The 23,564-nt window shown below is 44.4% G+C and overlaps 2 protein-coding genes across 3 annotated transcripts in view; both read left to right on the top strand.

Annotated features, from left to right (window-relative positions):
• Positions 1-7,792, top strand: part of MECR (mitochondrial trans-2-enoyl-CoA reductase) — a 36,330-nt gene extending 28,538 nt beyond the window's left edge. The window contains exons 7-10 of one of the 2 annotated variants that reach the window (XM_012750595.2): positions 851-924; positions 3,794-3,854; positions 4,012-4,084; positions 6,339-7,792. In XM_012750595.2, coding sequence (XP_012606049.2) covers positions 851-924; positions 3,794-3,854; positions 4,012-4,084; positions 6,339-6,361 — 231 coding nt within the window. In that variant the 3' untranslated portion in view covers positions 6,362-7,792. Of the gene's footprint in view, positions 1-850; positions 925-3,793; positions 3,855-4,011; positions 4,085-5,527; positions 5,903-6,338 lie in introns of those variants that run through there. The other variant, XM_012750594.2, reaches the window with a different exon arrangement.
• Positions 7,793-13,729: 5,937 nt separating this feature from the next.
• SRSF4 (serine and arginine rich splicing factor 4) overlaps positions 13,730-23,564 on the top strand; it is a 29,586-nt gene continuing 19,751 nt past the window's right edge. Inside the window, exon 1 of the mRNA XM_012750598.2 lies at positions 13,730-14,061. Coding sequence (XP_012606052.1) covers positions 13,955-14,061 — 107 coding nt within the window. The 5' untranslated portion in view covers positions 13,730-13,954. The remainder of the gene's footprint in view (positions 14,062-23,564) is intronic.

The raw sequence follows: 23,564 nt of genomic DNA, 5'->3' as shown, positions 1-23,564 counted from the left end.
AGTGGTAGAGTCAGGGCTGGCTTCAGGTTTCTCTGAACTCAAAGCCTCTTAACCTTCTAAAACACCTACCCCCAAGATGACTAGGAGGTGACCAAATCCTGTCAGCCTGTTTGCACTGAACTATCTGGAAGGACCAAAGACATATACTCGCTCAAAAACATATGCCTTGGCCGGGCGCAGTGGCTCACACCTATAATCCTAGCTCTCTGGGAGGCCAAGGCGGGCGGATTGCTCAAGGTCAGGAGTTCGAAACCAGCCTGAGCAAGAGCAAGACCCCATCTCTACTATAAATAGAAAGAAATTAATTGGCCGACTAATATATAGAGAAAAAATTAGCCGGGCATGGTGGCGCATGCCTGTAGTCCCAGCTACTCGGGAGGCTGAGGCAGGAGGATTGCTTGAGCCCAGGAGTTTGAGGTTGCTGTAAGCTAGGCTGATGCCATGGCACTCACTCTAGCCTGGGCAACAAAGTGAGACTCTGTCCCAAGAAAAAAAAAATATGCCTCTTACAAACTCTGAAGCTGTAGATCAGCACTGCTTATTATTATTAAACTGAGTCATAAGTACTGAGAAAAGGTGCACTCAGGGAGCTGGAGTCCATTGAAACTGAACATAAATGCCCTTTGCCTATTCTTTCCCAGAGGAACTGAGTTTTGAACCAAGTTCTGAAATGGACAATAGGAAAGACCCCTGCTGCACAGAGGAAAAAGGGAGTTTGAAGGCATAAACATCCCACTTTCTTCACTCCCTCCACCTAACACAGCCCCTGGGCCAGGGAAGTACATTGGGCAAGCTTTAGACCCCGCGTGTAGAGAGGTGCCTCCCTCACTGCAGGTTCCTTATTTTCCAGGATGTGCCCCAGCCACGGCTTGCTCTCAACTGTGTTGGCGGGAAGAGCTCCACAGAGCTGCTGCGGCAGTTAGCGTAAGTCCCTCAGCCCTGCAGGTCCAGCTCGCTGGAGTTCTCCAGATCTTTAGCTGGGAGGACCATCAAGTGGCCAAGTCCCAGTGGCCAATGGCAGTCAAGGCCAGGTCAGCACAACATTGAATAGGAACAAAGTCATCTAGCTATCTGGGCAGTTAATTCTCAGCCTCTCTTTTGTAGATGACTGAGAGGTCTGTCCAGCTTTGTTTTTCCAAGGGCCCCCAGAAGTAGATTGCTAAAGCTGTCTGCAATAGGGAAATGGCCAAGGATTCATAACCTAGGGCATTTAAAAAAGTCACTTAATCCTAGCTTATTAGCTTTTAAAATTTGTATTAGTTTAAAAAATAGATTCTAATTTTAGAGGTAACATCATGCTTATTACAAAACATTTTGAAAGCATGTAAAAGTACAAAGACAAACCTAAGCATAAAAGTTACCTATCATCCCACCACTAAGGGAGATAAGCACAGTTGACAGTGTTAACGATACGTCCTTCCATTCTTCTTTCCTTTAATATAAACTTCTGGATCTAGAGGGTGGTCTGAAAAGACACTTCCCGACAAAAGCAGCAATCCCCTCAACAACACTGATTCAGTTAACATGTATGTGCAAGCACTCACTAGCTACCAAGTGCAGAGATGGCTGGGACACTAAGGTAACCTGAGAACTCATAGGCTAGACGGGCAGGTGAGTCACATGGCCAAAGAGCTGTTGTGCGAATCACTGAGCATTGACCATGTGCCAGACCATGTGCAGTGCTTGACCTACTCCTCCCACAACCTCTAGAGGTCAGGTACTAGTCTGGTCTCCATTTTATACTTAAAGAAAATGAGGCCCAGAGAGGGCAAGTACTTGGCCCAAGGTCTAGTCAGCAGTAGAGCCAGGCTTGACCCAAGTTTGCCTGACTCCAGAGCACACCTCTTCAGCCCTACCTCAGGTAGCCTCTAGAGACTGTGTCATGTCACCGTGGATGAAGCATTGTGCGGTGGTTCCGTGTGTAGGCATTAGAGTCAGAATGGCTGGGTTCAAGCCCCAGCTCTGCTACTTACTAGCCAAAAAGCTCGGTAATACATGAAAAATGATCCAGGCCTCAGTCCCTTCATCTGTAAAATGGGGGTGAGATAAATCCCTTCTGCCTCTGAAGGTTAATCCAAGGAACACTAAGACAATGTACAAATCACTGTACAAATGGGCTTCAGTTTCAGCTTTCTCCTCTGCAAGATGAGGACATTAGAAGTGCTCCCGACCAGGTGCGGTGGCTCATGCCTGTAATCCTAGCACTCTGGGAGGCTGAGGCCAGTGGATTGCTCAAGGTCAGGAGTTCAAAATCAGCCTCAGCAAGAGTGAGACCCCTGTCTCTACTAAAAACAGAAAGAAAGTAATTGGCCAACTAAAAATATATAGAAAAAATTAGCCGGGCATGGTGGCACACGCCTGTAGTCCCAGCTATTCGGGAGGCTGAGGCAGCAGGATCGCTTCAGCCCAGGAGTTTGAGGTTGATTTGAGCTAGGCTGATGCCACGGCACTCTAGCCCAGGCAACAGAGTGAGACTGTCTCAAAAAAAAAAAGTGCTCCCTTGGGGTTGCTGTGAGGATTCACAAGACAACACATGTAAAATGCTTAGAACTGTGCCTGGCACATAGCAGACATTCAATACATGTTAGCGAGTCTGATTAGACCAAGTGCAGTGAGGACACAGAGGAGAGAGGGCCCTAATTCCCAGCAGCTACTTTCTAGAGCAGGTGGCAGTTGAGGAGTACTTAAGACCAAACCACCCAGCAGCCTTGGGGATAGTTATGTGCCCCACATAGCAGCTTCTTCTACTTGGTAGTTTCCAAAGTCTTCCTTGTGTTGTCCCAAAATGTGCCTAAGGTCATCCTTGATCAACAGACTCTTAAGGCCGGGCGCGGTGGCTCACGCCTGTAATCCTAGCTCTCTGGGAGGCCGAGTCAGGCGGATTGCTCAAGGTCAGGAGTTCAAAACCAGCCTGAGCAAGAGCGAGACCCCAGTCTCTACTATAAATAGAAAGAAATTAATTGGCCAACTGATATATATAAAAAAAAAAAATTAGCCGGGCATGGTGGCGCATGCCTGTAGTCCCAGCTACAGCCTGTAGTCCCTCGGGAGGCTGAGGCAGTAGGATCGCTCGAGCGCAGGAGTTTGAGGTTGCTGTGAGCTAGGCTGACGCCACGGCACTCACTCTAGCCTGGGCAACAAAGCGAGACTCTGTCTCAAAAAAAACAAAAACAGACTCTTAAAAGTGCCAGGGAGTAGTCTAGCTTATTAGCTTCTAAAAATTCTATGAGCCTTACTCCTGTTGGACTGCTACTGGGTGGTGGGGGCTGGGGCATCAGAGAGTAGGTACTAACAAGGCACCTTCTGCGGTGAGAGGACACTCGTCTTTGTCCCCTGCACTGTCCACATCATGCCTGTCTGTAGAACCGTTTCATTGCGTTGACCCTCAGAATGGGCAGGCGAGGTCTGGTCTGTTTTCAGTGCATTGTCCAAGGTCCACGTTCCTGTAAGTGGGAGTGGAGCAGGGCTGAACTCAGCTCTTGAGTGCTTCTCCGTAGAATGTGTTTCTTTGGAACACTTAAAGCCTGGCTGTGTGGGTTACATCAGTGGGTTCCCAAGCCTGGCTGAATATCCAAGTCATCTGGATGGCGGGTGGGGCGGGTGTGGGTGGGGGGCTATGTGTGGTGTTTTTAATATACATTCTTGCCTCCTGATTCATTAGGTCTGGGGTTAGGCCTAATAATCTGTATTTTTGAACCCTTCCCAGCAAGGTTTAGGACTCAGGGTTGGAATAGACAGGTTCAAGAAGGGCTCTGTCTCTGCACCCACTTTTTGTTCTCTTCGGACTCCTCAGGCCTGGAGGAACCATGGTGACCTATGGGGGGATGGCCAAGCAGCCCGTCGTAGCCTCTGTGGTAAGCCGGTGGGGGAGGCCTGCCTGGAGACAGGGGCCGGACACCTCAGCTGGGTAAACTCAGGCGATGCCCCTGTCCCTTGGGGGGAATCTGTGTCCTTAAGTGGTGCCTGAAGCTCTTGCCCTCAGAGCCCAGTATGTCCTTCCTGTGTCCACAGAGCCTGCTCATTTTTAAGGATCTCAAACTTCGGGGCTTTTGGCTGTCCCAGTGGAAGAAGAACCACAGTTCAGGTGAGTGGACAGCACCAATGCCAAGGGTCACAGGAAAGGGCAGTGCCTAAGAATGGCTGCAGAAGTGACTAGCCACTCTGAACCCCAGAGAGGTGACTGGGTCCCCAACCCCACAACAGGATCCAGGCAAATAGCCTCTAGCCCCCGCTGCAGTCAGCAAATAGTTATTGGACTAAACTGGGTTAGTCCTTGGGGGTACAATATAGAACAAGACAGACACTGTCCCTGTCCTGAAGAGCTGACAGTGGAAGACAGCGGGTAAAGAGGACAAACTCTAGGGCCAGCCTGCCTGGGGTCAAATCCTGCCTCCACCATTACTCGGTAGAGGTTCTACCCAACCTCAGTGGTGGGTCCTTGGGCAAGTTTCTTAGTCTCTGCCTCAGTTTAAACATAAGTTTAAACTCGTTAGCCCCTTTTGACAGAGGAGAACATTGAGGTTCAGAGTGGTTAAGTAGCCTACCCAAGGTCACCCCCCTAGGGAGTGGTGCAGCCAGGATGTGAACAGTCTCTCTGACTCCAGATCCCAAGTCAGGACACCGTGCTCCTCTCCTGGAGGACTGGCTCCCCAGAGTGTGACCCCAAGCTGAGAATGAAGAGCCACATGGAGCTACCCAAGTGAAGGGGGAGAAAGTGCTAGTGTGAGTGGTGGAAAACACAGCCCATGCAAAAGCCCATCACAGACAGAGAGCACAACTCTCCAGGCACCCAGGTGGTTCTGAGCGACCTGGAGCATTAGGTCTGAGCTGGGGCTGGGAAGCTGGACAGGTGGGTTGGGACCAGATTACACACTTAAAGCATTCAAACTCTATCTTCAGGGCAATTGAGGAGCCACTGAAGTGTTTTAAACAGGAAATGTGATTAGATTTGAAGGCTGAATGAATTTATATGTATGAAGAAACACTTCTCAGCCAATGCCTTCACTTCTCATCTTCCTGTACCATTTCAGGTCCTTAGCAGGAGGCAGGACAGGGAGAGGATGTTGATGGCCTCACGTTGTGGGGTTCTGGGAGTCCTGGGCTCTCCGAGAGAGCTCTTTTCCCTGAGCAAAGCGCGTTCTGTTCCACATCAGCTGGTGTGCCAGGCACACCCACCTCCCTCCCTGTGCCTCTTCCGGCTTCCCTGCCTCAAAGTAATCCTGCCCCTCCCACCATTCAGCACCCTGGCTGCACCCAGTCAAGCTCTGTGGGCCTGAGCCATCTCTGCCTGCCCACGCCTATCAGCTCCCAGGGCCACTTGCCACGTTCCTCTGTCCCCACCCTGGCCTTCACTGTCCTGAACACAGTCAGGGACCAGGCTGCCTCCACAGCCAGCCTATGCTTGGCAAAGCCAGGCTCTTAAGGCTTTCCAGGAGCTGTGACCCTTCCTGCCCACAGGGCAGCCATGTGCCATCTCAGCAAGCCCCAGTGGCTAGTCCCCTGTCTGACTTCCTCCAACCTCCCACAGACCAGTTCAAGGCGCTGATCCTCACCCTTTGCGATCTCATCCGCCAAGGGCAGCTCACAGGCCCCGCCTGCGCCGAAGTCCCACTGCAGGACTACCAGCATGCCTTGGAAGCCTCCATGAAGCCCTTTGTGTCTTCAAAGCAGATTCTCACCATGTGATCATCCCAGAGGAGCCAGAGCCAAGTAGGAGGGGAGGCTGGTCAGCGGGACGAGTTGTAGGCCCTCAGTTGGGGCCCAGCCCTCCCCAGACTGCTCCTCCCTCACTGCCTCTTCCTCTTAGGAAGATTGTGCAGGCAGCCAAGGCTTTCCCCAGGGCCAGCCTTAGGGGACCTAATAAAGTCTGAACTTCGTAAAAATAAAAAAATTTAAAATAGAAGTCACCCCTGTCAAGGAGGACTGTCACTGTGCACCTGCCATCTCACAGCACTAAGAAGCTCCTGCCTTGCTTTTCCTTGTTTTGTCCCCCCAGCAGTCATTTCCTGACCACCCTGAAAGCAAAGCCTGGCTGGGCACTGGCAGGTACAGAAGCCAGTAAGTGGCAATCCCTGCCCGCAAACAGTACGAGCCCAAACAGGAGACTCATAGAAAAGAAGGTCTGGCTCACTTCTCAGGTAGTGTGCCACTCAGTCCTGGGGATGGGAAATCAGCTGCAGGGAAGAGTGATTGTCAGGGCCAGGTCATCAAAGCCCTGAGGAACTACGCACATGGGGTCTCAGGTAGCTGGACTAGCAGTTCTCAATCAGGCAGTTTTACCCCCTGGGAGATATTTGACAATGTCTGGGGACTATTTTTTTTGATGTCCCAACTTGCAGGGGGGATTGCTACTGGCATGTAATGGGCAGAAGTCAGCGACACTATTAAACATCCTACAGTGCACAGAACAGCCTCCCACAACAAAGAAGTATCCAGCCCAAGTGCCACTGCCACAAAACTGCATTGAACAGTCCTACATCGATTACCTGGTGATTAGCGCTGTAAAGAAGACACGTCGGAGGTACTATGAGAGTGTAACTTAGGTCTCGGTCTAGGCCTGGGGTCGGGAAAGGCTTCCTTGAAGGTGAACCCTGACTAACGAGTGGGCTTTATTCAGGCAGAGAGAAGAATTTGACATTATGTGACTTTTTGGTGTTTGCTTCATGATCCACTTGCCCAAAGCAAAGAACAGAGACTTTGGGATATCGCCCTTGTTACCTGGCCCTCGTTGAGGGAGTACTTATTGAGTGCCTAAAGCTGTGATTGCCAATGAAAGATACGCTGCTGCCCTCGAGTTGCTTAGCCTAGTGCAAGAGACAGACATCACTGCAGACAGTGCAATGATGAGGTCGCTGATACCGAGGTGTTCGGAGGGCTGTGGCAGGACCCGGGCCCCAGCTCTGCCTGAGGGTGTCAAGGAAGGATTCCCAGAGGAAGCATTATCCACAGCAAATTCTGGAAACCAAGCAGGAAAATGCGTCCCAACAAAGCCAACAACAGTGAGAGAGTTTGGAGGCGAGTGCAGCTGCTCCCTGAGACATGGCAGGAATGCGAGAACTGAGGTGAGCTGTGGGCAGGGGTCAGATCACAAAGGGTCACAAAGGGAGTCTGACTTACCCTGAAGCCCTCGGGAGGCACTGAGAGATTTTAAGCAGTGGAGTGATGTGGAAACACTGGCTCTGGAAGGTTTAATTGCATGCGAGTGTGTACGCAGACTCCCAGCATAATCATCGTGCCTTTGGGAGCATCTTGTGCTCCTCTGGAGAAAAAGACGCACTCAAGCCTGGGGCTGAGAAGGATCCGCAGTGCTCTCTGGGTAAAATTTGCCACTTTGTCCACCTGGGCTCCGGATCAGCCCCAACTCCTTCCTGCTCTCCTATCCTCTATCCTCTAGGTTAGTGGGACAGGTGATTTGTACAGATGGTTAATGTGGGCAAGTGAAAACAGCCTGAGAGGGAGAGAAGGCTGCCCCAAGGCCACAGCAGAAGTTAACATTAGGTTTTTCAAGGGGAATCCACAAGTTGGAGGTTAAAAGGAGCGATGAACCTGTGGCCACAGTGAAGGAGCAGGTCCCTGGCACTGTCTCCACAAGGAAGCAAACAAGAGGGAGGAAGGTTCATAACACCATGTTTAGAGACCTCACGGCATAATATACAAAATGTCCTGAGAACTGGTGAAGGGAATTATTCATTGCACCTTTAGGGGTCTGGAGGTGCCATTTGGCTGGTCTTTTTATTTATTTATTTATTTTTTGGAGACAGAGTCTCGCTTTGTTGCCCAGGCTAGAGTGAGTGCCGTGGCGTCAGCCTAGCTCACAGCAACCTCAGACTCCTGGGCTCAAGTGATCCTCCTGCCTCAGCCTCCCAAGTAGCTGGGACTACAGGCATGCGCCACCATTCTCGGCTGATTTTTTCTCTATATATTAGTTGGCCAATTAATTTCTTTCTATTTATAGTAGAGATGGGGTCTCACTCCTGCTCTGGCTGGTTTCAAACTCCTGACCTTGAGCGATCCACCCGCCTTGGCCTCCCAGAATGCTGGAATTACAGGCATGAGCCACCGGGCCCAGCCTTGGCTGGTCTTTAAAGGATGATTTTAATTTACTAGGGGAAGAAAGTCAAGCATTACAGACTAAAAGACCATATTAAGAAAACTTATAGGCCAGGTGCGGTGGCTCATGCCTGTAATCCCAGCACTCTGGGAGGCCAAGGTGGGTGGATCGCTCAAGGTCAGGAGTTCGAAACCAGCCTGAGCAGGAGTGAGACCCCATTATCTACTAAAAAATAGAAAGAAATTAATTGGCCAACTAAAAATATATAGAAAAAGTTAGCTGGGCATGGTGGCGCATGCCTGTAGTCCCAGCTACTCAGGAGGATGAGGCAGGAGCATCACTTGAGCCCAGGAGTCTGAGGTTGCTGTGAGCTAGGCTGATGCCATGGCACTCTAGCCCAGGCTACAGAAAACTTATAGAGACAGGACATTGATGTCAGAACCTTCTCATTTTCCCCAAATATCCATTGTCTTCCTTAAAATTAAAGTCTGTGACTTTTAGGTGGGCACATGGTAGGCTGGAATAAATACAATATTTCCCTGCATCCCTTGCAGCTAACAAGGTCTGCCCCACATTATGTGAGCAGAGGTGTTAAGTGTCAGTTTGTCAGGAACCTCTTTCAAATATAGTTGGCATGCATCCTGTACTTTTTCTTCACCTTCCACATGGCTGGGATACAGACATGATTCCTGGAGTTTGTACAGCCATCTTTGACCATGTTAAAAACAGGACAGCAGCAAGATCAAAGCCTGGTTCCCTGACACCCAGAGCTCCACCTGCCTACCTCAGGACTATAGTACATGAGAAATAAGCTTCTGTCTTATCTAAGCCCCTAATATTTGGAGTTTCACTGAACCTAATCCTAAGTGATACAAATTCATTGATTAACTTATATTGAAATCAAGTCAATCAATCTGAAGTGGATTGTGGCAGTTTACGATTTCTAGCTAAGGAATCTGGACTTTATCCTGTTGACAGCAGGGAACAAAACATTTCTGAGCCAAAAGATCAGAACTGCGCTTTGGAAAAATCCCTCTGGCAACAGGTTAGGGGACGATTTGGAGGAGGGAGGAACTAAAAAAGGGGACAATCAGAGACTCCCAGCCTCTGAATTTCAGATAATTAAACCCACTCCCTGCTTCTAAATTTCCAAGACCAATTAGGGGTTGCCAACTTTTAAGAGGCCAGCAGAGGTAAAGGGAACTGAGACAGAACATAATGTTAAAAGAGAATCTGACTTAAAATCATCTCTTCTGTTCTTTACAAGTGCAGAAGATTGTTTTTAATTTTAAGACTCAATAGTCTCTGTGGAGTTGGAACAGCTCTTCTGGCCCATTAAGTAAACAACATCATTTTTAAATGGCTAAAGGAAGAACCCTTGGCTCCAGGAAATTAAAAGAAGACAAAGAGGCATTACCTCCTAAATCAAACCTTGAGCACACCTGAAGTCCTGAGGCTTCATGACTCTGCTCCCTCTCTTCTAGCACCACCCACCTTGTGACTACCTAGAGCCACTGCCATAATATTGACGAATGTCTTATGTCTTGGGAGATCAGGTAATTAAGCCCGATTTCCTCAGGGGAAGACAAGCCCAGAAGAAAAAGGTTCTTACATTAACCTGTGTGTGCCAGGCATTGCTGTCCTTGCGCATAGAAACTCAAAGCAACACCTGCCGGCTCCATGCTTAGTGGCAGCTGCCATGGACACTGGGTCCAGCCACAGCAGCTAAAAATGGTGCAGAAGAGAGGCTCGGTCCTGACACAGCATCTGCCTGCATCTGGAGGCAGGAACATTCCTGGGAAGACAGCAGGGCTAGCCTAAAGGTAAGAAGGAGACATTGGCACCTTCTGAAAGGGAAGAAAGAGGCCTGCCTTATGCCCATAACCTTTCACAGTATACGAGCACTTCCATACATGCATCTTCATTTGATTTTCATACCTTTCCCATATCATTGAGATGTTAGTTATCACCACTTTACAAAAGCAACAGCTGCTGAGAGAGGTGAAATGAGTTGTTCCAGATCACACAGTAGTTGGCAGAGCTGGCTTTAGAACCTAGGTCCCCTGGCCCTGTCTGGTCACCAAACCAGACAGTCCCAATTCTTCTGGCCCCACAGTTGGCCTTGGAGCTCCCTTTATCCTCAGGACTTCTTGATATTGTTCTTGACATGTGAACTGTCATTGACATGTCAACAGGAAGAGTTCAAATTTCCCTGAGTCTCAAAAAAAAAAGGAGAATCAAGAGGCCATTGAAGTAATCCAGGTAAGAGATCATTCATTTATTCATTCAATAAATATTTTAAACACTCATTATGTGAAAGGCACTGTTGTAGGTATTAGGGATACAGCAAGAGACAAAAAATATGGCCCCTGTTACCAGCACAATTACATTCTAGTGGAGAAGAAAGACAATAAACAAGGTAATCACAGACGGACGATATAGTGAGTGCTATGAAATATCATAATGACAGAAGCTATTTGAGATAAGGTGGGTAAAGAAGGCCTGAGGTCTGAATAAGAAGGAGACAGCCTGAGTCAAGACTGGTGAATGAAAAGAAAATAAAAGAAAGAGCCAGCCATATTCCAAGCAGAGGAGGCAGCACATACAAAAGCCCTGATGTATCTATCAATAGTATGCGGCCTCAACTAGGTCAAGAAATGGGAATGGAGAGAAGTGGCTGAATTTATGAATATTTAGAAGGAAGAATCCAAAGAACAGACTCAATGTGGTGGTTGCAGGTTGAACTTTGGCACCTTGCTGGATGGAGGTGCCACTCCCTGAGTTAGGGAATTCAGGAAGAGGAAGCAGATTTTGGAGACAGGCATTTCCCCTCTGTGAGGCTCTTCTTCTCATCTGTACAATAGGTTGATCAGACCATAACAACCAAGGTTAATTCTAATTCTTAAGAATGTTATCATCCTCAGACTTTGTTGAATTCCAAATGGATTAAAGATTGCAATAGGGAGTGTATATTCAGGGCAACTTCATGCTATGCTCCTGGGTGGCCATTCTCAAGCTTTGAGCTCCACTAAACTCTGTACTTATTCACTTAAAAAAAAGATTACAATATAAAAATAAGCCTTAAAAGCAACAGAATAAACCATGGGAGATGTTTTCTTTAAAGCTGAGTAAGGGGCTGGGTGTGTTGGCTCACATCTGTAATCCTAGCACTTTGAGAGACTAAAGCAGGAAGACTGCTTGAGGCTAGGAGTTCAAGACCAGCTTGGGCAATAGCCAGACCCTGTCCCTACAAAAAAATTTTTAAATTTAGCTTAGCATGGTGGTGCACACCGATAGTCCCAGCAACTCAGGAGGCTGAGGCAGGAGGATCACTTGAGCCCAGGAATTGGAGGCTGCAGTGAACTATGATAACACCATTCACCATTGTACTATAGCTCCAGCAACAGAGCAAGAATCTGTCTCAAAAAAAAAAAAAAAAAAAAACCCAAAACAGACAAACAAAGCTGAGTGAGCAAAGCCTTTCAAACTACAACATAAAATCCAGAATCAAAGAAAAATAAAGGATGGATAAATTCAATCCCACAAATATCTAATGTTTTTGCACGGGGAAAAACACCCTAGGGCCTAGGCAAAGACAAAAGTGAGGTGGCTCATACCTGTAATCTAGCACTCTGGGAGGCTGAGGCCGTTTGAGCTCAGGAGTTGAGACCAGCCTGAGCAAGAGCGAGACCCAGTCTCTACTAAAAAAATAGAAATTAGCTGGACAACTAAAAAAATATATATGTGTGTGTATATGTATATATATAAATTAGCCAGGCATGGTGGCACATGCCTGTAGTCCCAGCTACTCAGAAGGCTGAGGCAGAAGGATCGCTTGAGCCCAGGAGTTTGAGGTTGCTGTGAGCTAGGCTGACACCATGGCACTCTAGCCCAGGCAACAGAGTGAGACTCTGTCTCAAAACACACACATACACACACACACAACAAACTGGGAAAAAATATTGCAACTTATTTGACAAAGATCTGATTTTCCTAAGATATAGTGAGCACCTATGAATCAATAAGAAAAATGGGAAAGGATATTAATAGACATAGGAAGGAAAACATATCTTAAACTTATGAAGAAAGTTCACTCCACTCAAGGTATTTGCAAATGGAACCACCTGGAGATACCATTTTCAACTATCTGGTTGACAAAGATCAAAAAGTTTGATAACATAGTGTTGACAAGGACATGTGGAAACACACTTAGGGAGAATTGAGCAATATCTACTCAACACTACACATGCCCACCACTCCCTTTGACCCAAATAGCCTGCTTCTAGGGATAGTCCACATGTATGTACACACAAGTTCCTTCACTGCAGCTGTAGTAACAACAAAAGGTTGGAACCAATATCAATTTGGTTAAAAATTACTGTGTATAAAATGGTATAAGCCATACAAATAGTCCTGAGGAAGCTCCTTTTGTACTCTCATGGAGTGATTTTCAAAATATATTAAGTACAGAACTGTATGTATAGGCCGGGCGCTGTGGCTCACGCCTGTAATCCTAGCTCTTGGGAGGCCGAGGCGGGCGGATTGCTCAAGGTCAGGAGTTCAAAACCAGCCTGAGCAAGAGCGAGACCCCGTCTCTACTATAAATAGAAAGAAATTAATTGGCCAACTGATATATATATAAAAAAATTAGCCGGGCATGGTGGCGCATGCCTGTAGTCCCAGCTACTCGGGAGGCTGAGGCAGGAGGATCGCTTGAGCCCAGGAGTTTGAGGTTGCTGTGAGCTAGGCTGACGCCACGGCACTCACTCTAGCCTGGAAAACAAAGCGAGACTCTGTCTCAAAAAAAAAAAAAAAAAAAAAAAAAAAAAAGAACTGTATGTATAGTATCGTACTATTTGTTTCATAAGGGTAAATTAACCTCTGGAAGGACATTTAAGAAACTGCCTCTGGGGAGGGAAACTAAGAGGCTGTAAGACAGACAAGGGAAGACCTTTCACTTTGTATCCTTTGAACCTTGAATTAAACTTTCCAATAAAAACAGGAAACAAAATTTCTTTGCGGTTCTAGGTAAACTGAATTTGAAGGGAATCAGTATTTATTGAGTTCCTACTCCGTTCCAGACACTATTCCAACCACTTCCACATAATACTATTTAGTTTACCCTGGTAGTCCACTGATGGGGGTATAAATGGTTCTAATTTTACAGATTAGAAAATAGATTAGATTCGTCAAGTAATTTCCTCACGACTAATCTAGTTTAAAAGCTCTAGCTTTCTCTACTTCTCACAGCTTCTATTTAAGCAGTGTCCTATCTTAAAAATAATATTGGTATCATTCAGTGCTTTAAATACCTACTCTCATATAATTCTCAAGACAACTCCGGAAGGTAGGAATTACTATCCGTTTTTACAGAGAAGATAAAAGAGGCTCAGAGGCTTCACGCCTAACGAGCCCAAGGTCACAGGTACATAAACGTTTGGAACCCAGGTTTAATTCCAAAGCTCCTGCTGTAAAATCGAAACCACACCCGGTTCAAAGGACAAAAGCGGGAAAGCTCGCTCCGCGCCGGAAGGCACGGACACTTCCGGCGAAGGGGAGGAAAACAGGCTGCGGAAGGCAAGCTCGCGAGAGGACGTGCCGCAGCACCGCCTATCGATCACCTGGCCCCGCCCCGCGCCGGCGCGCCCCCGGGCGCGCCCCGCCCCCCAGCTCTGGCCAGGCGGGAAGGGAACGCGCGCTTCCTCCCGTTACCCTCCGCCAAAGGGAAGGGCGGGGGAAGCGGAGGCGCGCGCTCGCGGGCTACGTGCTCGCGTACGTCGCCCGGGTTCGGCTGCGTCCGTCCCGCCGCCCGCCCGTTGCCGCCGCCGCCGCCGCGCTCTCGCTTTGCCGGCCGCCGCCTAAGGGGGGCTGGGGCCGGGGCCAGCCACCACCGCCGTTGCCGGGATGCCGCGGGTGTACATCGGCCGCCTGAGCTACCAGGCCCGGGAGCGCGATGTGGAGCGCTTCTTTAAGGGCTATGGGAAGATCCTGGAAGTGGATCTGAAGAACGGGTGAGGAGGGCGGAAAAGGGGCAGGCCGGGTGGGGACAGAGCCCCAGTGGTGGCGAGGAGTCCGCGGGGACGGGAGAGGGACGCCTACCCCGCGCGGAACAGCTACCGGCCTGGTCTGGATCCGCCATAGTGGCAGCGCCTCGGGGGCGCGGGTAGGCCCCGGTTCCCACTGCGCCTGCGCGGGTGGGGGTGGAGGAGGGATAATGGAAGCGATGGTGAGGATCTGAGTGGGACCGGGAGAAGGAAACCCCGAGTGGGGTTGGGAGTCTGGGCAGGAGGACACAGCTCCAGGGCGACCGGGAGGACTGGGTTTTCCTTTTCCAGGTCCTGGACTGAGGCCTGGTTTGTCTCCGGGTAGAGACCGACTTTTCCCGCTCTTGAGGGCTGCTGGAAATAAACAGGATTTCCTGCTCTATTTTCACCTCTTCCCCAGTCTAATGTATCAGAGAGTCACAACGCGTCTTTCCTGGGAACGGGAGCTCTGGAGGGGGCCTCTTTTAGACTTGCCATGTGCCACCCTCTTTTGGGCGGGAGACTCTAGTTTGAGTAGTCTAGTGACAGTTTCGAAAGTATCGTCTTGCCAGGCTGAAAGCCTTCCCCGTTCCCTCTGCAAGGATAAATTAAAGTCTTAACTCTTTATGTTTAAGACTCGTGCAGAGTTTCCATGCTGTGGTTTCCGTTCTCCATCTTGGCAAAAAATTGCTTTGCTGTTGTACAAATTTTTAGAAAATAGTGGCCACCCTGACTAGTATCTCTGCGTCAACTAGTTAATGCAAACGGAGACACACATCTCCAGATTACTAACTTACTGCCTTTCCTATGGTCTGTTACTTGTGTTCCTAATCTACTTGGGCAAAACAGGGCCAGCATGAATTACAACTTTTAGGGAAAACAAATGAGGAATCAGGCCTGCAGAAAATAATCAACGAGGAAAACTGTAAACCAGGAATGTTCGGTAGAGTTTGGAAGGCATGGATATAAAATCAAAAGGACTAGGGACAACATTTTAGGGCACTAAACCCTGGATGTTAGAGGAACCCTTGGCTTTTAAAAATAAAATCCCTCGACTTTGCAACAGGTCTGATATATAGCTACAGCTTACTCTTCAGTGGAATACTAGCAACTGACACTTGAGGCGTTTTGAAAGACACCGAAGTATAAGTTGCACATTTGAGAAAAATTGGTAGCTACCATATTTTCAAATTTTTTTAAGTTTAAAAATCCATTTCCAATTGATCATCAGGAAAGCTCACCCTCCGAGGACATTGTCAATAAAGTGTTTATGAAGAATACAGTTTTCTTTTAGAGTAAAAAGCTTAGAAAATTACTCATTTTGTACAATAGAACTTTCGGTTCTTAAAGAATAAGTTGAGGGGGTGGTATTGTGCTACATATATGTGAGAGAGTTAATACTCCTGTTTTTGCAGAGCCCAACTAAGTTGACAGAATAACCGTTACGGGGAAAGCATGGGTTTTGAAGTCAGATAGGTCTGAGTCAAACTCTTGACTCCACCATTTACATCTATGGACAAGTTATTTCTTTGAACCTGTTTCCTCATTCACATGGAAAAGGAAGGTTAGAGGTAATAAATGTAAAGCATTTGGCTTATAGCAGTAAGTGGTAACTGTAATCAAAGGAATTTGACCATAATCATTAGGAGACAGCTTGTTAGTGTTTGATGACATAAAGCATATTTGGTGAGGTCTTTTCTAAGGTTACTCAAGTGATATTAAATAGGAAATGATGTGAGTGTTAATGGGGAAACTGGTTAGTCAACCAAGTGTGATAGACCACAACCAAGATGTCTGCCACTGTGCTAAATAGGATTGGGGGAGGAGGCAGGAAAACAAGTGCTGTTCTTAACATAAATTAAGCATTATGACATGTCCATGTTGAATTAAGAAATGCTTGCTCTCTTTGAACTCAAACGAGTAAAACTTAGAACGGTTTGCTTGAAAAGATTTGTTTGAAATGGGTTTTGAAGAAAGGATTGAGCAGGGCTTGAAATGAAGAAAGTATGTGGCAATAGTATATGTTGTAATTGGTAATGAGTACAAGATCCAATAAGGAGTATTTGTGAGAAATAATCTAGCTTGGATTGAGCTTTATGAAGGACCTAGAAATTTAACAACATAAAACAGAAATGACAACTATTAAGATTTTACACTAAAAGTCAAAGTCAATAGGTAGAAATTCAAAGGCTCTGAAGGGAAGAATTGAGCAACCCAGGAAATGGTAAGATAAGAGGAGGAGAGAACCTTCTGAGACCCTAAATACCTGGGTCTCTTTTAAGAAACTGTTCATTCTTACAATTATGCTGCGCAACCATTATATATATGAAATCTGTCACTGAAAGTCAAGGTTGAAATGAGGAATAGAAGTCATAGGGATTTGAAGACAGGTGTGACAACCTTCAAACAGCACAAGATATGACCTCCTGGCAGCATTCAGAAAACATTGCAGAGGAAAATGATTTCTGGGAAGCAGACCAATGGTAAAGATGTATTTCAAGCAAGAATTGACTATATGGCATAAAGGCAAGAAAGTCTGAAAGGAAGGAGTAGGTTCAAAAGGAAAAGATGGCATAATTTAGCTATATGTATAAGCATATAGTCCTGAAACTGAGGATAGTGGATCTCCCTACTGAGAAGTATCTTTGAACATATCTAGATTGTGATTAATAGTAATTTAAACTCAAAAGCAGGTTTGGGTTATCAGATAGGGCTTTGAAGAATTGCTAGAGTTCAAATTTGTAGAAGTGAGATGTATCAATAGAAACACTGGGCTGAAGAGTTTTGGGTAAAGTTTAGAATTATATAAGGTGTAAAATATTTGTGTAATAGATGATAAAGTGAGGAAGAAGGTGAGCTCTCCTAGGGAAATTTAGTGTCCAAGAAAGGATTCTATGGACCCTCTTGGGATTTGGAGAAGAGGTATGTATGCATTTGTTCATTACATGCCATTTTATTGTAACAGGTAAACCTAATCTAGATTGCCTCTGTTTTAGAGAGCTTCTAGAAAGATGGTTCAGTTTGGGACCACAAACATGATGTAGACCTCCCAAGATATAGACTATTGTGGATCCCATTAGGGTCTCCTACATTCCTACCTGCTGCTTAAATGTCAGCAAGAGCCACTCTGGGGAGGGGTGAGGAGGTAATCCTAGGTGTGTGTCCAGGAAGCAACAATATTAGCTGCACCTGTTTATAGCCTTTTAGCTCTTTGGTAATTTTTGCTGGCTTTGTGTATGGATTCTATGGGTTTTCTTTTTTATTAATAAGCCACTTCATGTAATGTGTAGTGGGGTTTTTTTAGTTAGCTGGTTTCTTTTTTGCTATAAAATCTTGTGGTAGTTTCAGTCATAGATCTTTGTATCTTAATTTTTCCATGTTTTAGTTAATGAATAAAACTTACCCCATTGTAAGATTATTTTACCTGGGAAATAAATCCAAAATCATTCAGGGTTTTATTTTATTTTATTTTTTTAATTGGTTAAATCATGAATTAAAACTTTCAAGAGAAACTCTGGAACTGTAAGTTTTAGAGCCTGTGTTTCACATTACAGTTAAATCATGAATAGTCATAATTTTCAGAGGATGTTAGGGTCTATTTAATTGGATGTTCATGATACTAATTATTGCCAGGAAATTTTTGTTTTCACCTTTGTTTAAAATTTCTTCAAGTGGGATGCACCTTAATTTTTTAAATATGCAGTTTGACTCAGTAAGTCAGGTTTTTGTTCTGTGTGTCCCTGATCTCTGGAGAGCATTGTTAGGCCTAACATACTGAGAGAAATCTCTGCCAACCCCAGAACCTACCCAGGGATTTTCTTTTTTTACTACTGAATCCTTGATGGGAGCTTGTTTAATTTGTCTTTTCCTTTAAAGGGGGGATAAAGGAAGTATAGTTTAATGATCCAGGTTGTTGGTTCCTGGTTAGTTGAGGTGTTAGTGTATTCTTAATGGTGGTGTGTGTGTGTGTCTGTGTGTGTGTGTGTGTGTGTGAGAGAGAGAGAGAGAGAGAGATTACCTTCACCCACCACCTAGTGACAGATAAGTGCTTTATCCTTTTTATGCTAATGCTATAACTAATGGGTGACAGGAATAACAAAGAAAAAGCAAACACTCTCCCTTTGGGAACTCTGCCGCCTTTTTGCTCATAAACTGTTCTGCCAGCCTCAGGAATAATGTCACATTTGAAACCACAGGTACCAAGCATTTGAGTCTATGTTAAGAAAAGTAAGACATTTGGTTCTGGATTTTATGATTATAACTTTATCATTATCTAAGAAGAGATTAGAATAAAACAGTTTTGTTTAAAGGACTGAACAACTCTTTACATAAAGACTCATTCTTAATTTGTTTTTTAACATTTCAAAGTAGCACATATTTATTATTATACAAATTTTACATGTTTATTATAAATTTTTTTAATATAGAGGACAAATAACCCAAAGATGATACTGTCAGCATTTTGGGTACACAGTTTTTCCTTTTTTTACATTCATGTGTATGTATGTGCGTATGCTCTCTTTCTCTTCGGTTTTTCACTATTCTGTGCATATGTAATACTAGCAGATATCCTTTACATAAATCTTTGTACACACATCTTATTATTACCTGAAAGTGGACTTTCGGAGTCAAAGCATATATACTTTTTAAGGATTTTGCTAGCTGTTGGTTTCTGTTACCCTCTAGTATTTATATTTTCACTTGCCACATTTTAAGAATTCGTATTTTTCTGAACTCTGCACTACCCTTTATTATAATTTTTTAAATAATATTATCTATTTTGTAGAGACATGGTCTCTGTCGCCCAGGCTGGTCTTGAAATCCTCATCTTAACACATTAACTGCCATGTGAGTTTTATTTAACTCACACTAGTTTTGAGCCCAGGACTTTGTGAAGCATATGTAACTCACAAGTCTCTTCACCTTTGGAGCCATGTGAACTGTTTTTCAAGTTGCATATAGCTCACGCACAGAAAACAATAAAAAATAACAAAATTTTCATTAAATTAGAAATAATAGTTTTGTTTTCAAAGTTGTTATTCTGTTTTTGTAATAAAACACAGTGGCCCCAAGAAAAGTTTTTTTTCCTAGTGTGGCAGTCAGTGTGATAAATGAGCCTCCCACCTCCGCTTCCCAGAGTGCTAAGATTATACATGTGAGCCACCACACCAAGCCTAAATGATATTTTTAAAATTAAAATGTTTAAAATTAGCCTGTAATCCTAGCACTCTAGGAGGCCAAGGCAGGAGGATCGGGTTGAGCTCAGAAGTTCAAGACCAGCCTGAGCAAGAGCAAGACCCTATCTCTATCAAAAAAAGAAAAATTAGCCAGGTGTTTTGACATACATGTATAGTCTGAACTACTCAGGAGGCTGAGGCAGGAGGATCGCCTGAGCCCAGGAAATAGTGGTTGCATTGAGCTATGTTGAGGCCACTGCACTCCAATCTGGATGACAAAGCTAGAGCCTGTCTCAAAAAAAAAAAAAATTATATACGAGGTCATCTTGTAGCTAAGGCTCTTCCATTAGTCTACCAAGCATAACAGATTCAAGAACTTTTTTTAAAAGTAACTTTTTGATTAGAGAATAAATGTAGGTTCATTGTATTAATAAGTAATTTAGATAATATGAAAAGCATAAAGTAAAAGAAATATCACTGAGAATCCTTGTAACATAGGTTGTCATATGTGCAATATTATATGTCTCTTTCTACTTAATTTGTCTCTATTTTTTTTTTGTTACATCAAAATCTTCCTTAACATTTTAATAGCTTCGTTAGAATCCATTATATGTCCATATCACAATTTACCCAACCGTTCATTCTAGGTTGTTGTTTAATTCTTCCTGTTATAAATAACCCTGTGTTGGAAGCAAACTTTGTCTGCATTTTTATTATGATTTTAGGACAGATCCCCTGAAATAAAATTCATGTGTTGTAGCAGGAATGAACATATTAAAGGCTCTTAATGCATACAGACATATAACCCCAAAACTTTGCAGAAAAGCTGCACCGGTTACACTTGTCCAGCAGTGTATGAGCCATGACCATGTAGTAGCTACCTCACCAGCATTGAGCACCTATGTTGTATAAAATCTTTGCTAATTTAGTGAGTGAAAATGGCCTCATTTATTAATCAGGAAGTTTTTCTTAAAATGAATGATAAACAATGAGAAAGAGAACTCTGAATTAAGTCACATCCCATCATTGTTTTATTAGTAGTATGACTATTATAAATGTGATCAAATTGTTTTTGTACTGAGTTCCTTGTTGAAGTCAACCTACTCCCAAAAGATTTAACTTTTTTTACCTAAGACGTGGATAATTTAAAATTTTTCTGTCATTTTGAAGAAGTCAATGACAAGAGACTACACTATATTAAGATTTTGACCAAATGTTACTAGCATATATTGCTCTGGTTCAAGACCCAACCCCCCCCCCACACACACACACCCCTTTGTCTTGGTTTCCTGGTCAGTTTGTGGTATGACTAACCATCATTCATAATTTGGGGCTAAATTATTTTAAACCACTATTCTTCAGTTGAATATCTTTGCTCCTCCCTCACTGAGGTATTGTATGAATAAAAGGGCCATGTGAGGAATTTGTCCCTTCTTAAAATATAGGCACAGGATATAAACTAGATATAAAATGTGGTTTGGGTTCCCAGTATTTTTGGATGCTTACAAGTAACCTGAACAGAAAATTATACTTTGAGTTCCTCAGAAGAAAGGTGCTCCAAGCATCTGAGAGAATACTGTTAAAGGTGGTATTTATAAATATGTAAGCTAACACTTAGATCTTAAAACTTTAGAAAATAATAATGCATTTTTCTGATTATTTTTCAATTGAGTATATCAAAGTGCTTTACAAACAGGTGGTGTCCCTAGTTTGTGCTGATGGGGAAACTAAGGCATGGGGTGATTAAGTGACTGGCCCAAGGTTACAAAATGAATTATTGACAACTCTGGAAACTGAAGAACTTTTTTTTTTTTTTTTTTTTTTTTTTCTTCACATACCGGATATACCATGGGCAGTAGCAGTCAAAGCTTCTCTCATGCTGTTTCCTTCCAGATGGTTTGATCTTGTTCTTTGGAGACTTGCCTCCAGTGATGAGGTGGTTCAGGTTTCTTAGCCTGTTCAGCCTTTAGTCTCTGCAGAGGCTTATGACCAGCTGGCAAGTTACTACCAAAAGTGAGACAGATGGAAGTTTCTAAGATGATGTCCCTGGACAGAGACTGCTTGTGATTCTTCTCCTCAGGCTACTCTTTGACAAGCTGCAAGGTGGTGTTAGCTCTGTCATGGCTGGCAGGGGTAGGATTTGTATAAGTAAATGTTCTCTGTCCTGTTGTCATTCCTAGGGCCATCTGGTCTTTAAACCTGAAGATGAGAGATCAGATTATGCTCTGAATTTGTACACCCATGTTTTGAGGAAATGCTCCACATGGCTTTCCTAGGTGTTGAGATGAAAGTCTGCTGGTCTCTGAGCTGCAGGTGATACTGGAAGAAGCACTTAAAAGACCCTTGCTATTTTTCCACCAGGTCCTGAGCCATGTCTTTAGGCCTGTGTCCCAGAAAGGGGGCCCTCATGAACAGAAACTTCCAAGACCTAGAGAGCCGAGGAAGGGGGTGGGGTAGGGGGAACTGGAGGAAGGAGGTTTGAATTCATCCTATGGAAATGAAGTGGGTGAGCAGGAGGCTCAGGCAAGGGAGTCAGGAACCACAGACCAGAACATTGACTTGAGAAAATTGTACATGTGGTTGAAATGAAGCTATTGATCCATTAATTTTAAAAGAATTTGAAAAATTCATCAAAATATTTAATTAATGGCCAATTTCAAGAAAGGGCATCCCCAAGAAATATGTAGGAAGTGACATCTTTAACCAAAAATAAAAAACAGATGGCAGCCCACAGACCGGGGCAGTTAGGAGGGATATAGTCCCTTATACAGCTGAAATGGTCCCAAATGCATAGCCTTTATGAGGCTTTAACCTGGTAGCCTGCTCATTGTATTGTTTTAGAGGTAAGTATGAACTGGTTTTGTTTGTAGCTTTGGTGTGGAATCAGATAGTGCTGTCTGCTGAGTGTAAAACTTAATTTCATTAAGTAAAAGTAACAGATGTGGTAATTCTATTTTATATCCCAAGTGTTTTGTTCTAAATTGGTAATCTGACTTTCATCTCTTTAGTTTTTTCAGATTGGGTTTGTTTGTTTTTTGAGACAAGGTCTCATTCTGTTACCCAGGCTAGAATGCAGTGGCATCATTATAGCTCACTGTAACCTCAGACTCCTCGGCTTAAGGGATCCTCCCAAGTAGCTGGGACCACAGGCACGAGCTACTATGCTTGGCTAATTTTGCTAATTTTTGAAGAGAAAGGGGTCCTACCATGTTGCTGAGGCTGGTCTTGAAACTCCTGGCCTCCCACCTCTGCCTCCCCAAAGTGCTGGGATTAGAGGCTTGAGTCACCGAGCCATAGCATGTCATCAGGGAATGGTTGACTCCCTTTTTTGTGAGATCTTTTTTTTTTTTTTTTTTTTTTTTGAGACAGAGTCTCGCTTTGTTGCCCAGGCTAGAGTGAGTGCTGTGGCATCAGCCTAGCTGGGCTCAAGCAATCCTCCTGCCTCAGCCTCCTGAGTAGCTAGGACTACAGGCATGTGCCACCATGCCTGGCTAATTTTTTCTCTATATATTAGTTGGCCATTTAATTTCTTTCTATTTATAGTAGAGACGGGGTCTTGCTCTTGCTCAGGCTGGTTTCGAACTCCTGACCTCGAGCAATCCGCCCGCCTCGACCTCCCAGAGTGCTAGGATTACAGGCATGGGCCACCACGCCCGGCCTAGATCTTTTGATTTTATTTATCCTTAGTGTTGGTAACTGTCAGAAAACTGAAATGGACACAGGTAATTGTGTTTGTCCCCCTTCAAAGAAAGCCATGTTCTTTTTAAAATATCAAAATAATGCATTTCATTATGATGCATAAACTGTTATGATAGTTTGATCCACAAACTATTTGCAGGTATGTTGCTTTCTGGGTAATCCCATTTTATAGGATAGGAGTAAGGTGGCAGCCTAGTAAAAGTGAAGTAGCTTAGCAAACTTAGTTCATTTTTGACACAGTTCTGGATGGTTGAAACGAGCTGGCAAATAGGGTCATAGAACAGTTACAAAGTAAGACTAAATACAGATTTGATGCAAATTCTTCTCGACTTCCTATTCTATAGGGATTTTGTTGTATTGCTTACTTAAGATAATGCTTATTTCTATTCTGTTTTCCTCATGTCGGTATGTGAATATGTATTCCTTCAGACACAGCTGACATCTGCAATGTGGACTCCATTATTTCTTCATAATTAGAGGTTTTTTCAACAAATGGTTTACTTTGTCAGGAGGATTACAAGATTAATTTTTCCACTAATATATTTGTATCCTCATTACTGAGATAGTTTTTTTAAGTCATCACAATCAGTTTAATTAAGTGCACAGAATAGCAAT

Source organism: Microcebus murinus, chromosome 2, assembly GCF_040939455.1.
Source record: "Microcebus murinus isolate Inina chromosome 2, M.murinus_Inina_mat1.0, whole genome shotgun sequence".
NCBI classification, from domain to species: domain Eukaryota; kingdom Metazoa; phylum Chordata; class Mammalia; order Primates; family Cheirogaleidae; genus Microcebus; species Microcebus murinus.
The sequence above is the reverse complement of the archived record's forward strand: the minus strand, read 5'-3'. Positions and strand labels throughout refer to the sequence as shown.